The sequence below is a fragment of the Drosophila melanogaster genome, chromosome X, assembly GCF_000001215.4.
Source record: "Drosophila melanogaster chromosome X".
NCBI lineage: Eukaryota > Metazoa > Arthropoda > Insecta > Diptera > Drosophilidae > Drosophila > Drosophila melanogaster.
Genome location: NC_004354.4, coordinates 16,348,772 through 16,361,549, shown reverse-complemented (window position 1 = coordinate 16,361,549; position 12,778 = coordinate 16,348,772). Strand labels below are relative to the sequence as shown.

General features: G+C 40.8%; 3 protein-coding genes across 7 annotated transcripts, besides 1 other annotated feature; 1 reads left to right on the top strand and 2 right to left on the bottom strand.

The window, feature by feature from the left end:
* Positions 1–274: 274 nt before the first annotated feature.
* Positions 275–2,407, bottom strand: PIG-Q (Phosphatidylinositol glycan anchor biosynthesis class Q). 2 transcript variants are annotated; one of them, NM_001298394.1, is made up of 8 exons: positions 1,564–2,407; positions 1,392–1,500; positions 1,192–1,327; positions 986–1,130; positions 854–930; positions 672–787; positions 504–618; positions 275–436 (listed from the first exon to the last, which is right to left on the bottom strand). In NM_001298394.1, the coding sequence occupies exons 1-8, from the start codon at positions 2,208–2,210 to the stop codon at positions 336–338; spliced, it is 1,446 nt and encodes a 481-aa protein (NP_001285323.1). In that variant the 5' UTR covers positions 2,211–2,407; the 3' UTR covers positions 275–335. The 2 variants fall into 2 exon arrangements, with proteins under 2 accessions (NP_001285323.1, NP_652730.4); NM_144473.5 differs by having other exon boundaries at positions 1,564–2,276.
* A 103-nt stretch (positions 2,408–2,510) lies between these two features.
* On the top strand, positions 2,511–4,854 carry U2af50 (U2 small nuclear riboprotein auxiliary factor 50; the record flags this gene model as incomplete). Of its 4 annotated transcripts, none has more annotated exons than NM_057543.4 (5): positions 2,511–2,739; positions 3,344–3,907; positions 3,978–4,066; positions 4,133–4,255; positions 4,333–4,854. In NM_057543.4, the coding sequence occupies 5 exons, from the start codon at positions 2,727–2,729 to the stop codon at positions 4,792–4,794; spliced, it is 1,251 nt and encodes a 416-aa protein (NP_476891.1). In that variant the 3' UTR covers positions 4,795–4,854. The 4 variants fall into 4 exon arrangements, with proteins under 4 accessions (NP_476891.1, NP_001245710.1, NP_001245709.1 ...); NM_001258781.2 differs by having other exon boundaries at positions 2,565–2,739; NM_001258780.1 differs by lacking the exon at positions 2,511–2,739 and adding an exon at positions 2,872–2,944.
* A 213-nt stretch (positions 4,855–5,067) lies between these two features.
* On the bottom strand, positions 5,068–11,235 carry sl (small wing). The gene is made up of 4 exons (NM_057378.3): positions 9,660–11,235; positions 8,821–9,301; positions 7,902–8,755; positions 5,068–7,834 (listed from the first exon to the last, which is right to left on the bottom strand). The coding sequence occupies exons 1-4, from the start codon at positions 10,962–10,964 to the stop codon at positions 6,764–6,766; spliced, it is 3,711 nt and encodes a 1,236-aa protein (NP_476726.2). The 5' UTR covers positions 10,965–11,235; the 3' UTR covers positions 5,068–6,763.
* A 493-nt stretch (positions 11,236–11,728) lies between these two features.
* Positions 11,729–12,778: part of a mobile genetic element that runs on past the window's edge.

Genomic DNA, 12,778 nt, shown 5'->3' with positions numbered 1-12,778 from the left:
CTACTTGGGTATGTATGGAATGGAACAAACGTAATATCGGTAGATAAAAAAACACAGATGTCGAATATAGCTTGCTTTTTAAAAGTTTAAAAAACGAGTAGACAGAAAAATTAAACATTTGGAAGGGGTTAAAAATAATTGGTATAAGTTTTATAATATTATGGACCTTGTACACTGATTGAAAATTGTTATCGATAATTAGATTCGATTTGTTTTGTATTGATAGTAATAAAAAACATCAAATGAACAAATGAAGTTTCAATAAATAAAATGTAAATGTACTTTTAAAACATGTTATGTTTACTTCTAAATATATTCTACATATATGGCAAGGATTATAAAGTTGTAATTTTATACACTGTCACGTTGATTTTCTGTTGTTTGTGCATCAGGAAAGCCCTTTCGTGATGTGAAACATCTTTGATTTGAATACAATCTGCGAGTCAATAGAAAAATCATTATATAAATATCATTTTGTGCATCCACATTCTTTACACAATTACCTATTTCATGACATCCTCTTAATAACCGTTTTATACAGACTTCAATCGGGAGATACATCAGTTTTCTTCGCAAAAAATGAAAGACACTTAGAGTAGCAAATGTGAGCGCCTTCAGCTATAAAGAAAGTTGTATTATTGCGAAATTCAACGATTATATATTAAACTTACAGCAGCAAAAACTATATAGTAGACAAGGGTAGTGGGTAACAAAAACAGAATAGCCGAGAAAAATATGGTAGCTAGATATAATTGCCGATTCATATAGTTGTGGGACTCAGTGCGACCTGAAAAGTATAAGAATTGGTAAAACTTAACATAGTGCTTAGATTGGCAAAAACCTTAAAACATACCTTTTAAAATGTTGTAACGATTGCCTCGAACCACTTGCCATAGAACAGAAAGACCTCTTCTTTCCACATTGTAGAGGCTATGAAAATAATATTATTGTTTGAAAGCGGTCAATATATATTGCAGAAACTTACACTTTGGTATAAATATAGAAGCAATGTGAATGTAAGCCAATAACGGATATTAAGTCCACTAGTAAGGCTATCTGGAATGTAAAACCCAAGCATCCAATCATTCCAATGGCCAAGAAAACTTGTCGTACTAAAGGTTCAATGAAATCTGTAGTAAGAGAACAATGTTATCAATCTTATCATGCATTTAAGTAGACCCAAAAGCTTACCCAAAAATGTTGACCACAGCTCAATATGATATTTGAAGCAGTCGAGAAAGAAATTATTTAAATGTATATTTAGCTTGAGGCCAATGGGACTGCCCTCTAATACTTTCAACAGGCCGTACAATTCGTCAATAACGTACTACAATAGATAAGCAATAAGTTAATGTCACATATGTAAAATCAAATTTGTATGGCGGACATACATGAGATATTTGTATTAGAAAATCACCAGGCTGTGTGGCAAGCGTAAATAGTATTAGCATCAATATAATCCCCAGTATTCTATCAAGAACTATATTAGCCGGTCGAGATCTGCTTGATAGAAACTAAGTAATAGTAATATGATATTTAGCATCATCGATTTAACCCAACTACCTTTTATCACATGCTGTCTGCCATTCCTTGAAATGCTTATAAATAGTTGTGTGAACCATAATGCTGTTGATAAATACATTTTCCGCCATATATTCGAATATCTTAATTGGAGAATCGGCAATGAGTGTTAAGCCATATTGGATACTCTTGTTGGCATTATTGTTTGCCTTGTTTTGGTTGTCAGCAGTTGGTTGATTCAGTCTAGAGAGCTCCAGAAAGTCGCAATCGGTGCTATCATTATCATTGTATTCCAAAGATCGCCTATTTTCAGATTCACCAGATACGAACAGATTTCGTACCATTTGCTTGTCGTAGAGAATCACTTTAATGTGCTTCAGATATTCGGGCGTAATGCCCAAATAAACCAGTGTTATATTCGCCTGACTGCTATTGTATGTGAAACACAATCGCATATTGAACTTAAGAAATTGGTTCTGGTCCGCATTGAAATCCTCGTTGAGAATAGAGCCCAGGAAACGCAGATTGCCCTTTTCATGATTTATGGCCTTGTCACTGAACTCCAAATCTGATGCTTCCAGCACGTAATACGATACGACATTATCTTCATTTATTTGCACTTGGCCGTACAAATTGGTTGACTTATTGAGGTAATAATAGTTGACCGGTAAATATATCTTAATGCTCATAATATAATCGATTAACTGACAAAAACACCGGTATTTCTTCTCTCAATCAAAACAAAACAAATACAGCATGCTTGAGAAGGTGGTATACAATTGAGTGTGACGTCACCGTTTGTTGATTAACAAACTAGGGAGTACAGAATAGTTGCAGAATCGTATATGTCAGATGTCGCTTAAGCGTGTATTTTTATGTATGTATGTATATTATTATTATTATATTATTATGTATGATTATGTATAATAATTTATATAAATATTTTGCAGTAATGGACACCCTACAAGTGAAATTTATGTCGATAAATCGTTCAACGACACTTCGAAACTGCCAGTGTCGCACTGTTAGCCCTCGGCTATCGGTGGTCCATTCCATTGTTTCTCAGTTTTCACGTGTTCTTTTTTAAGTCGTTTCTTTTATATTTGCGTTAATATACGCAATAGAGGGACACATTTTTCTTCGGCATTTTAAAGAGTTAAAATTGTTTTCGTGTTAAGAAATATTAATTTTATTTAGCAACAAGAATGGGATATGATGGTGAGTTCAATGAAGAGAGCAAGTAAAGGGCCGCACTGAATTTGATGCCCAAGTGTGCATAAATAGATGTTTATGTATATATATGTATGCATACATACATACAACTATAAATGTATGCAAAGAAAGTGAAAAATGTGCAACTGAATTTGTTTATCGCGGCAACGCAGCCTGCTCCTTGTTTCATTTTTTTTTATATGTAAAAAAGGTCTGTTGAATTAGGGTTTTGTTAATAATCGCATTCATTCTAGACCGGTTGTTTTTTTTTCTATTTCGATGTTTCGCTCATTCATACATTCATACATACGTACATACGTTGAGTTTTGAGTCTATTTTTAATAGAATACAGTGCATTTCGGGATGGAAATGAATTTTGAAGATAAATATGTGAATATCGACAATAAAGGCGAGTTCTTATGACCATAAATGCTTCTAACCATACACCATACACCGAAATGTGTCCTTGTTCATGGCTTACATATGCGCGTGTGCCCGTGTGTATGGCTAAATTTGTGTGCTCTTCCTGGGTGAGGTGGACAGGGACGGGACACATTTGCGAAAATAGCGATTGGAGAATCAACATATTTAATTCCTATCGTATTTGCAGACCGTGAACGCGATCGCGAGAGACGCCGACATCGTTCCCGCTCTCGGGACCGCCATCGCGAACGCTCCAGGGATCGACGCCATCACCGGAACTCGAGGCGCAAGCCGTCGCTTTATTGGGATGTACCGCCGCCGGGATTCGAGCACATCACCCCGATGCAATACAAAGCCATGCAGGCGTCCGGACAAATCCCGGCAAGCGTTGTGCCGGATACACCACAAACGGCAGTGCCCGTGGTCGGATCGACAATTACCCGACAGGCGCGTCGCCTGTACGTTGGCAACATTCCGTTTGGCGTCACCGAGGAGGAAATGATGGAGTTCTTCAACCAACAGATGCATTTAGTTGGGCTCGCCCAGGCGGCCGGCAGTCCCGTCTTGGCATGCCAAATTAACTTGGACAAAAACTTTGCTTTCCTCGAATTCCGATCGATTGATGAAACCACCCAGGCCATGGCATTCGATGGCATCAATTTGAAGGGGCAGAGCTTAAAGATTAGGCGTCCGCACGATTACCAGCCCATGCCGGGTATAACAGATACGCCGGCAATTAAGCCCGCTGTTGGTAAGTAAACAAATATCCTAATTTTCATTGGCACACGGTCTAATCAAATAACCACCATTCCACATTCCAGTTTCCAGTGGAGTTATTTCGACAGTGGTTCCGGACTCGCCTCACAAAATCTTCATCGGAGGTCTACCAAACTATCTGAATGACGATCAGGTTGGTTCAACATTGAAACGTTTCCATTCGAATTCTCATAAACATTTGTATCTTCTGCTGCTGTAGGTTAAGGAACTGCTTTTGTCGTTTGGCAAGCTACGAGCCTTCAACCTGGTTAAGGATGCCGCTACTGGGTTGAGTAAGGGTTATGCTTTCTGTGAATATGTCGATCTTAGCATCACAGATCAGGTACGAAACTACTTCAAAATTGCAAACAAACACAATCTTAACTCTAACTCTCTTTCGATTCCTAATAAAATTTGTAGTCGATTGCTGGCCTAAATGGAATGCAGCTGGGTGACAAAAAACTGATTGTCCAACGAGCCAGTGTGGGCGCCAAGAATGCCCAGAACGCGGCCAACACCACGCAGTCCGTAATGCTCCAAGTGCCGGGCCTGTCCAATGTGGTGACCTCTGGACCGCCGACTGAGGTTCTTTGCTTGCTCAACATGGTCACGCCCGATGAACTGCGGGACGAGGAGGAGTACGAGGACATCTTGGAGGACATCAAGGAGGAGTGCACGAAATACGGAGTCGTGCGGAGCGTGGAAATTCCACGTCCCATCGAGGGCGTCGAAGTTCCCGGTTGCGGCAAGGTCTTTGTCGAATTCAACTCGGTTCTCGACTGTCAGAAGGCGCAGCAAGCACTTACTGGACGTAAATTCAGCGACCGCGTTGTGGTCACATCATATTTCGATCCCGACAAATACCACAGACGCGAGTTTTAGATACAAGTAAATCATATATCTCACATTCACCATTTGTCCAATAAATATCAGAATAAAAGTAAAATTTTGACTACGAAAATACGAAGATACCATGAAATAGAAAGGGATAGTCGCTTATTTCATTGTGAGCCGGAAGTTGGAAACGAAAACTCCAAATGCTTCTAATGGGTTGAAACTGTACGTGAGTTTAAGGGTATATAACATAACTACTTCATTCGGTGGCTTCCTCAATTCTCAGAAATCCAACATATAGAAACAACTTTGTATATATATAGACAGCTAACGCCGGATAAACATTTATTTGGCATTAAATAATTATGAATGTATACGTATGGTGTGTGTTTACTGAATTATAAGGCAATTACAAAAACAGTTGAAAATATCTATTAGACGTACAGATACAAATCACTTAAAAACGGAACGTACAAATGAAATACATTTTGGGTACATATACACATACATATATACTAAGCATGATTTGCTAATGCGCTCAAACGCGCAAAATGTCCAAATTAGAACTATTGTGCGAATGGAAACAGCAGAATGTTTGTTAAATAATTAAATGCGAGTGCAAGACAAATGATATCGATCGTTTCAGTGGGGCATTCGTATGGAATGCAAATAGTTTCAGATTAAAATCCTAAATGATTCGCATAGGGAGCACAATTTCCACTTCTTAAATCGACTAGTGCATTTTATGAATATCTAGATATATAAATTATATAATGCATTTAGTAATAATACGTCTATTGAACTTAGGCTTTAGATATTTAGATTTCGCAGTTTAGAGAAGAAGCTAAGTTAGAACTTTGATTTTATAAAAAATAGATATCTTTGAGCTATATTATTATTTTTCAAATATTTGTTATTTTAGCAACAGGTGTACTTCAATAGTTAACGTTCAAACATTTAAAATTTCGATCATTTCGAATTTTAAGGCACGTTCATTTAAATGTAATTGAATAATTACATTTTATTTTAATATTGTTTGCAAACTTTTAGTTTTTGTAACATTAGCTACAACAATCGTGGTTAAATAACATAGACACAATTATGTGGTATATCGTAATTGTTAAACAACTGGAAGACATATGTAATCAAAGTGGTTTAAATTTCCTTTGCCCTTTTTTTTTTATAAATTGTATTATTACTTTAAGCTTTAAAAGAGAAAATAAAAAAGGTAAATGCTAAATGATTGAAATGCTGTTTGAGTATTTGTGCTAAGAGAAAGGTCTAAAATAGTTTTCCAGATAACATATGAAAGTGGTCTATTTTCTTCAGTTAAAAGTCTTTAAGAAGATTGTAATATAATACTTATGAAAAGCTGATCCTGAAACTGAATATCAAATGCCCATTAAATTGATGCCAATTGAGCTGTTTATGAATTGTTTCTATTTCTAATTTTGGAATCAACTTAATGTACTTAACTTTTGATGGTAAAACTGGTAAAATGGAAATAGCTCAAGTTCCCTAAATCGAAATCAAATCAAATCTGGTTTGCTTATGCTTATAATGAGGTGACGAATAGTTAAAACATATTCGTATCATTCTATTCTCCTGAATCAATCTCACGCACAAATACAACATTTAGAGGACAACAGACTTGAATGCTTAGTGTTATGGAAAAGTGTACAAATTATACGGATTACATAAACTTGATTTCAGTTCCAGGAGTTCAGAATTCATTGTTACCATTTGAATACTCATTGTATAGTATGAACTAACCATAACTGCTGATGTGTATAGAAAGTAATCTAAATCTAAATCATACGTTTCAGATCCTAAGCTTTTTAGACAAATTACAAGTGAGAGAATCAGGTTCATAGTTCGATGAAATGTTCTTATGTACAAGTTGTTGATAAATTGCTTTTGCGAATTAAGTTCGCTTTCCTTTTGATCTAGCGCAATTGTTTTCGCAAACACTCGATTTGGAATCATTGATATTGATCCAGCTAACTCAGCAATCCTCTTACGGTGCGGTAACATTTGCTATCTTAATGTTGATCAGCAGGGACGATAATTCCAGCTCCTCGCTGAACTTATTTCGTAGGATGACGCTGCGATAGCCCTGGCGAATGCAGGTCAGCGGATAGCACGCCTGGGCGATGAAGTGCGTCTCGGCGAACATATCCTCGTCCTGCACTTCGAAGCGAAGGATCGCAAACTGTGGATTACGCACGTTAAACTCGCACGATTCATTCCACACCGGATTGAAACCATTTTCATTGACTTTGGTGCGATACTTAACGCCCGTATCAAAGCTAGCGCCAATCAATTCGACCACGATCTGCGGATTGTTCGATTTGCCGCCCCGGAATAGATGACGTGCGGCTATCAGACGTATGCTAACTTTAACTTCGCTTAGGCCATCGCACAGCGGATTGTTCGGATTGAAGCTGTCAGATTTCATGAACGATGGCTTTAAGATATAGCCACATTGTCCATTATTCCGAAACTTGGCCTGATTCAGCTGCATGGCCTTATCGCCTGTCTGATAGTTCAGTGCGATCATCTGGGATCCAACATTCCAGAATGGCATGGGATTAAAATTCGACGAGTCCAGGCGCTGACCCTTCGGATACACTCGGCTAATCTGATTGCGATGGTAGGAGAGAAACAGTTGTGTGTTCTGCTGGAAGAACTGCTTTTCGGCCTTCGTTTCGGGGAAACTCGACATTTCCTGAAATATCCACGAGTGCTCGCGGAACGGCACGCTGCGGAAGTAGATAATCAGATCGGACATCTCCTTGGCCACCCGGGCAGTGCGCTCCTTTTTCCGCCTCTCCGATGCCAGCTGACTGGCGATAAGGGCTGCCTCCTGGATTGCCTTTATCCACTCGTACGCCGTCTCCTGATTGTCGAAGCCAATCACAAACGGATTCTGCATCGTTGGCGTTTGTATCTGCAGCTTGAAAATAATCCCCGGATCGTTGGACTCAAAGAGCGAGGCAACAGCTCCGAAAATCTCAATGGAATCGGTGCGTCCATCCGTGCCCTCTTCGTTCAGCGAATTGTAGTCCTCGGTAGTTGAATCGATAACCTAGACATTGGAATTTTCAAGAGTTGAATATAGTTGAATTTCAAATAAATCTATATATGCATCTCACCTTAACGTAGTTTGCCGGCAGATGCTTCTTGATCATGCCACCATAATCTCCAATCCACCACATCGAGTTGTCCCTCTGGACATTCGTTATGATGGCATGCTTGGGAAAAGAGAGTTCGTCTGGCTTGTTCGCCTTATAGCTGTAGAGCGCCTTGCACGTGACATTCTCCTCCAGATTGGAGCCCATGTAGTTGGAGGCACCGTTGTCATCGTGACCGCCACTATGATCACCCTGTGCCGCCTCCGCTAGCGCCTGACGCAGCAGCTCCTGCGACACCGGATGGCTGAGCTTAACATTGCGATAGAGTGGATTTCGGGTATAATAGTTGATCAGCGAGACCAGAGACTCGAAGTTCATTGTATCGATGCCGTACAAGCGTCCCTCCTGCATAATGCGACAGTGCTTGATCTTTCGATTGATTGTGAACGAAATGACAAAAGCGTTAATGCTCTGCACCGATGGCCGCACTAGAAACGAACCAATTTCCAGCCGGTATAGACCCTGTTCGGCCTGCTCCTTGGTGGTGTTCGGATGGAACCACTCCTGATCCTCGTGCTTTTTCGGCTGCGGAACTGGCTCTTTCAGTATAATCGAAAACTCTGAGCTACGCAGCATATTCTTGCGATAATAAACGATCAGTGAGTACAGTGAATCGAATACAAAATTCTCCACTAGATAGTACTTGATCGATCCATTTTCATGCTTTAACTTGATGCGGCAATGATTCGGGCGATTACGTCGCCAGAACGAAAGGCTATAGTCTCCCACAAACGTGGCCGATTCCCGAACCAAAAATGTACCATCGCCAAAGTGTTTGTACTTCTTTAGTAGATCATCAGCCTCCTTTCTGCCACCTAAAATGCAAATTGTTAACGAAACAAATGGAATATACTGCATATATGTCAACCAATAAACGCACCTTCAAGTTTCCCATGGAACCAATTCTCGCCGAAGTGCAGCTCATCGTTGGCCGAGGTATCCTTTTGCTTTTGCTGCATATTGCTGTTTAGGGAGCACGACGAAGAAAGCCCAAAGTCATCATCCTCGGAGTTTCCGTTGCGTGACTCGTTGATCTCAGAGGAGTAGATTAGCTCCTGATGGGTCAGAACGAACTGATAAAGATTCCAGGACTTATCGACCGGATCCTTGAAGTAGAGCAGTCCCTCCTTGAACACCTTGCGCACATTCTCGCCATCGTTCTCCCCATGCGCTCCACCGCCCGCTCCGCCCAACGATGATCTATGGCCCAGTGAACCCGTGCTAGAAATCCCATTCGCGATGTCGTCAAACTGCGGCAACTTCTTGTGCTTCAGGATTATCTTGCGACGCAACTGGTATGGCGATGGCAAGTGCTGCTCGTTTCGATCACAAGGTTGCGTAAGCAGCATATCCCCGAAAACCTGTAATGGGTCATAAAAGGTATAAGTCAATGGATTTTTATGCGATTAATACTTAAAGCATCAAGAAATATCTAATTACCATCGTCTTGAAATCTAAGTAACTAAAAATATTGCTCTGTTACATTTATAATTAGATTCAAACGAATAAAAAGCGAATTCTTCATATTGTCATACATATTCCCAACTATCGAAATATACAAAATCCATTTCAATTATATATTAAGTTAGGCAATCTCACAGAAAGCCATAAAAGAACTCATTATTACAGCGAATGAATCAAAAAGCAAACATGCAGATCTCCTGTTTGCATGGAATATATAAATTGTTGTTATTAATAGATTCGATTAGGTCAACTTACCTCGATCAAGGCCTGCGCCATATTCCGCTGCTGTTCCAGGGAGCAATTCTGCTCTATGGACAATATTACCGGATACTCGGAACTGGTGAACGCATGATCCTTAATCGTCTTGATGACATCCATGAACTTGATCTTGGAGGTAATGGTGTGGCCGTGAAATATGTAGGGCAGATTGTCGGGCCCGTTCCAACAATCCAACTCGATGCAACGGCAGCCCATGCGAAGAGCGCGGGCGTAGGCCTCGCAGGAGGATTCACTGGAGAACTGATCGCCCGTCAGGTAGGTATTGTGCGACGATGCGATCCAGTAGGAGGACAACGGCAGGTTCATGTCCATGAACACTTGGTCGTACTTGCTGTTCCACAGGTCGTTTTGCTTGGAGAACAGAAAGTCGACGAACTCCGGGAAGGTGAGATACGGCTCCTGAACATCACGTTCCACGTCCTGAACAAAGTCCCGAATGAAGGAGGCAATGGCTGCGCTACTGATCTCACTGGCGCTCACATCGCGCTGTTCCGTCTCGAGGAACTGCTTCAGCTCCGCCGGTCGCACCACCTGTTGGTCCTCCGAATAGGGAAAGTTGGCCACTCCCGATCCGGACAAGACGCTGGCAAATCCGTTGGGCAGCAGCAACTTCTGATATAGCCGCGAGAAATCATCAAACTTGAGATCGTGCTTGCGCCGCACATCCTCGGTAAAGTGCTCCATGAACTTGCCGGTGGTCATCTTACAGCTAACTCCGGCCAAAAAGAGCTTAAAGTCCTTAATGGTCACCTGGGCTGGCGACTGTTCCGTGGCCTTGGCGGAATGCGTGTTAACATTCTCGATTTGATAGTACTCGCGACGCAGCCAGCGATCAATTTGCAAGGGATAGGGTGCTCCCAGTGTGTCCTTAACCATGTAACGCAATCCCCGCACCCAATTGTCGGCCTCGATCTCCGACAGAGCCACCACCGAGAAGCTCTTCAGCTTGAAGTGATTGCCGTGCAGTATGACAAAGCACTTGCTGGACTCGAAGCGCTGACAGTCGTCGGCAAACAGGCGAAACTCCTTCGAGTGCTTGCCCACCCGTATCTCGCGAATCTCCCGCAGCTGTATGGCGCCCTCGTAGTCGGTGCGTGGCGTTTGTGTGGCCACCGTTGCCCAGAGCAGCTGTCGTGTCTCTCGTATGAGCATCAGGTGGCGGCGATCCGGACGACGCTGTTTCCCATACAACTTGGTCACGATGGTGCCGCGCTCCAGCATACCAATGGTCTGCTCCATCTCGCCCAGCAGCGGGGCACTCATCGCACTAAAGCAGCTCATCCTGTCCGGTCCAAACGTGTCGATTCCTATCGAATCCAGTTCTCATCCGCTGGCTGCCACAGGTTGTTTCTCGCCTCGCCAACCGATCGCCAGACTAAGTGCAATGCATACAAACTATGGGTGCCAGCGCGTGGAACTATTCGCAGATCAACTGCTCCCTCTCTTCCAACTGGTCGATGCACAAATCACGGCCACTGGGACTCAATAAACCGAGATTAACAATGCAATATCCGAATTGTACCCAAAAAATACCACAGAAGCAGATAAGATAAGCCAGCTGTTGAGGAAAGTGCCAGTGTTGCCAGGCCGTAATGTGGGTACAGAAAATACTAAATCCACGCAAATGGGGCGTTCACACTGCGGTGTATTTCGAATTGTGAGGAAATAAAAAAATAAATTGACTATTTTATTTAAAAGTTTAGCTTAAAAATTGCTCCATTGTTTACATACTTGAATAACTGAAATATTAAAGTGTGACCAGTTTTATCTTTTGTTTTGAAGTGCGATTCAAAAATTCGTTATGTAAATAGTATTCCTAGTTTTGAATAAAGCAAAACTAAGCATACCAACCAAATCGAAGAAGCTTAAAGCTTTTATTATAACTCACCTTATGTAGATAGGAAAATAAATCCCGACCTGAAGAATTCCTAACTAACTAACTTGAAACCAAACGAACATAAGTTTTCTTGATATTGTATTTAAAATAGATTTACAAATTAATAAGCTTAGGCAATTGACTGATTGTTGTTGTCTGCTTTTCTACCTGTTCACACATGAACACGAATATATTTAAAGACTTACAATTTTGGGCTCCGTTCATATCTTATGTAAATGAATCGAGAGCGATAAATTATATTTAGGATTTTGTTATCTAAGGCGACATGGGTGCATTGCTCAAAAACATGTAATTTAAGTGCACACTACATGAGTCAGTCACTTGAGATCGTTCCCCGCCTCCTAAAATAGTCCCTTAGTGGGAGACCACAGATAAGGTCCTCGCCGCTCAAGATAGGCAGATGTGCCCGAGCGTGGGACCTCGATAAGGCGGGGACTATTTACTTAGGCCTCTGCGTAGGCCATTTACTTTAAGATGCGATTCTCATGTCACCTATTTAAACCGAAGATATTTCCAAATAAAATCAGTTTCTTACAAAAACTCAACGAGTAAAGTCTTCTTATTTGGGATTTTACATTTGGTCAATCGAGCCTTTAATCGACTCTGCAGTTTCCCCCTACCAAAGGTAAGGAACTCAGAGAAAGGCCAGCTCCTTTAAGCATCTTACAGCTAAAGGTAGCAAAAATAAGTGACTCTTGTTTCCCCCTACCAAAGGTAAGGAACAGAGTATAAATATAAAAAGCAAAAGATACAAAAGAATCTTTTATGTTTTAAAACAAGCACCTTATAGTCTATAGCTAAAGGTTGCTTTGTGTACCATTATAAATTGTGGTAAGGCGTGCTTGAGGCCATACATCAGCAATTGTGAAATTAAAAAGTGCATAACAAAAGTGCCTTATAAATGCTCTAATAGCATTAAATCAGCTCATAAATAGAGTGCAGTGTATATGCCATAAGAGCATAAATTAAATAAAAAGTGCCTGAAAACAGTGCCTTATAAATGCTCTAATAGCATTAAATCAGCTCATAAATAGAGTGCAGTGTATATGCCAAAAGAGCATAAATGCCGAAATAAATGGCTAAAAAACAAAAAATCTGACTGGACTACAAAAATAATAAAACGTGCAAAAAAAAAAAAAATCATCTTTAAACATCGACGGAGCCTTAAAGAAGAGAAGGAAGTCAAATTCAAAGGAGC

Excerpts from the sequence above, each read along its gene's own strand:
- PIG-Q (NM_001298394.1), bottom strand. The coding sequence starts at position 2,210 with ATGAGCATTAAGATATATTTACCGGTCAACTATTATTACCTCAATAAG. Across the intron at positions 931-985 it reads TTCTATATTTATACCAAAGT|CCTCTACAATGTGGAAAGAA; the intron begins GTAAGTTTCTGC and ends TTATTTTCATAG. Across the intron at positions 788-853 it reads TCGTTACAACATTTTAAAAG|GTCGCACTGAGTCCCACAAC; the intron begins GTATGTTTTAAG and ends TATACTTTTCAG.
- sl (NM_057378.3), bottom strand. The coding sequence starts at position 10,964 with ATGAGCTGCTTTAGTGCGATGAGTGCCCCGCTGCTGGGCGAGATGGAG. Across the intron at positions 9,302-9,659 it reads TGGCGCAGGCCTTGATCGAG|GTTTTCGGGGATATGCTGCT; the intron begins GTAAGTTGACCT and ends GACCCATTACAG. Across the intron at positions 7,835-7,901 it reads TGCCGGCAAACTACGTTAAG|GTTATCGATTCAACTACCGA; the intron begins GTGAGATGCATA and ends TCCAATGTCTAG.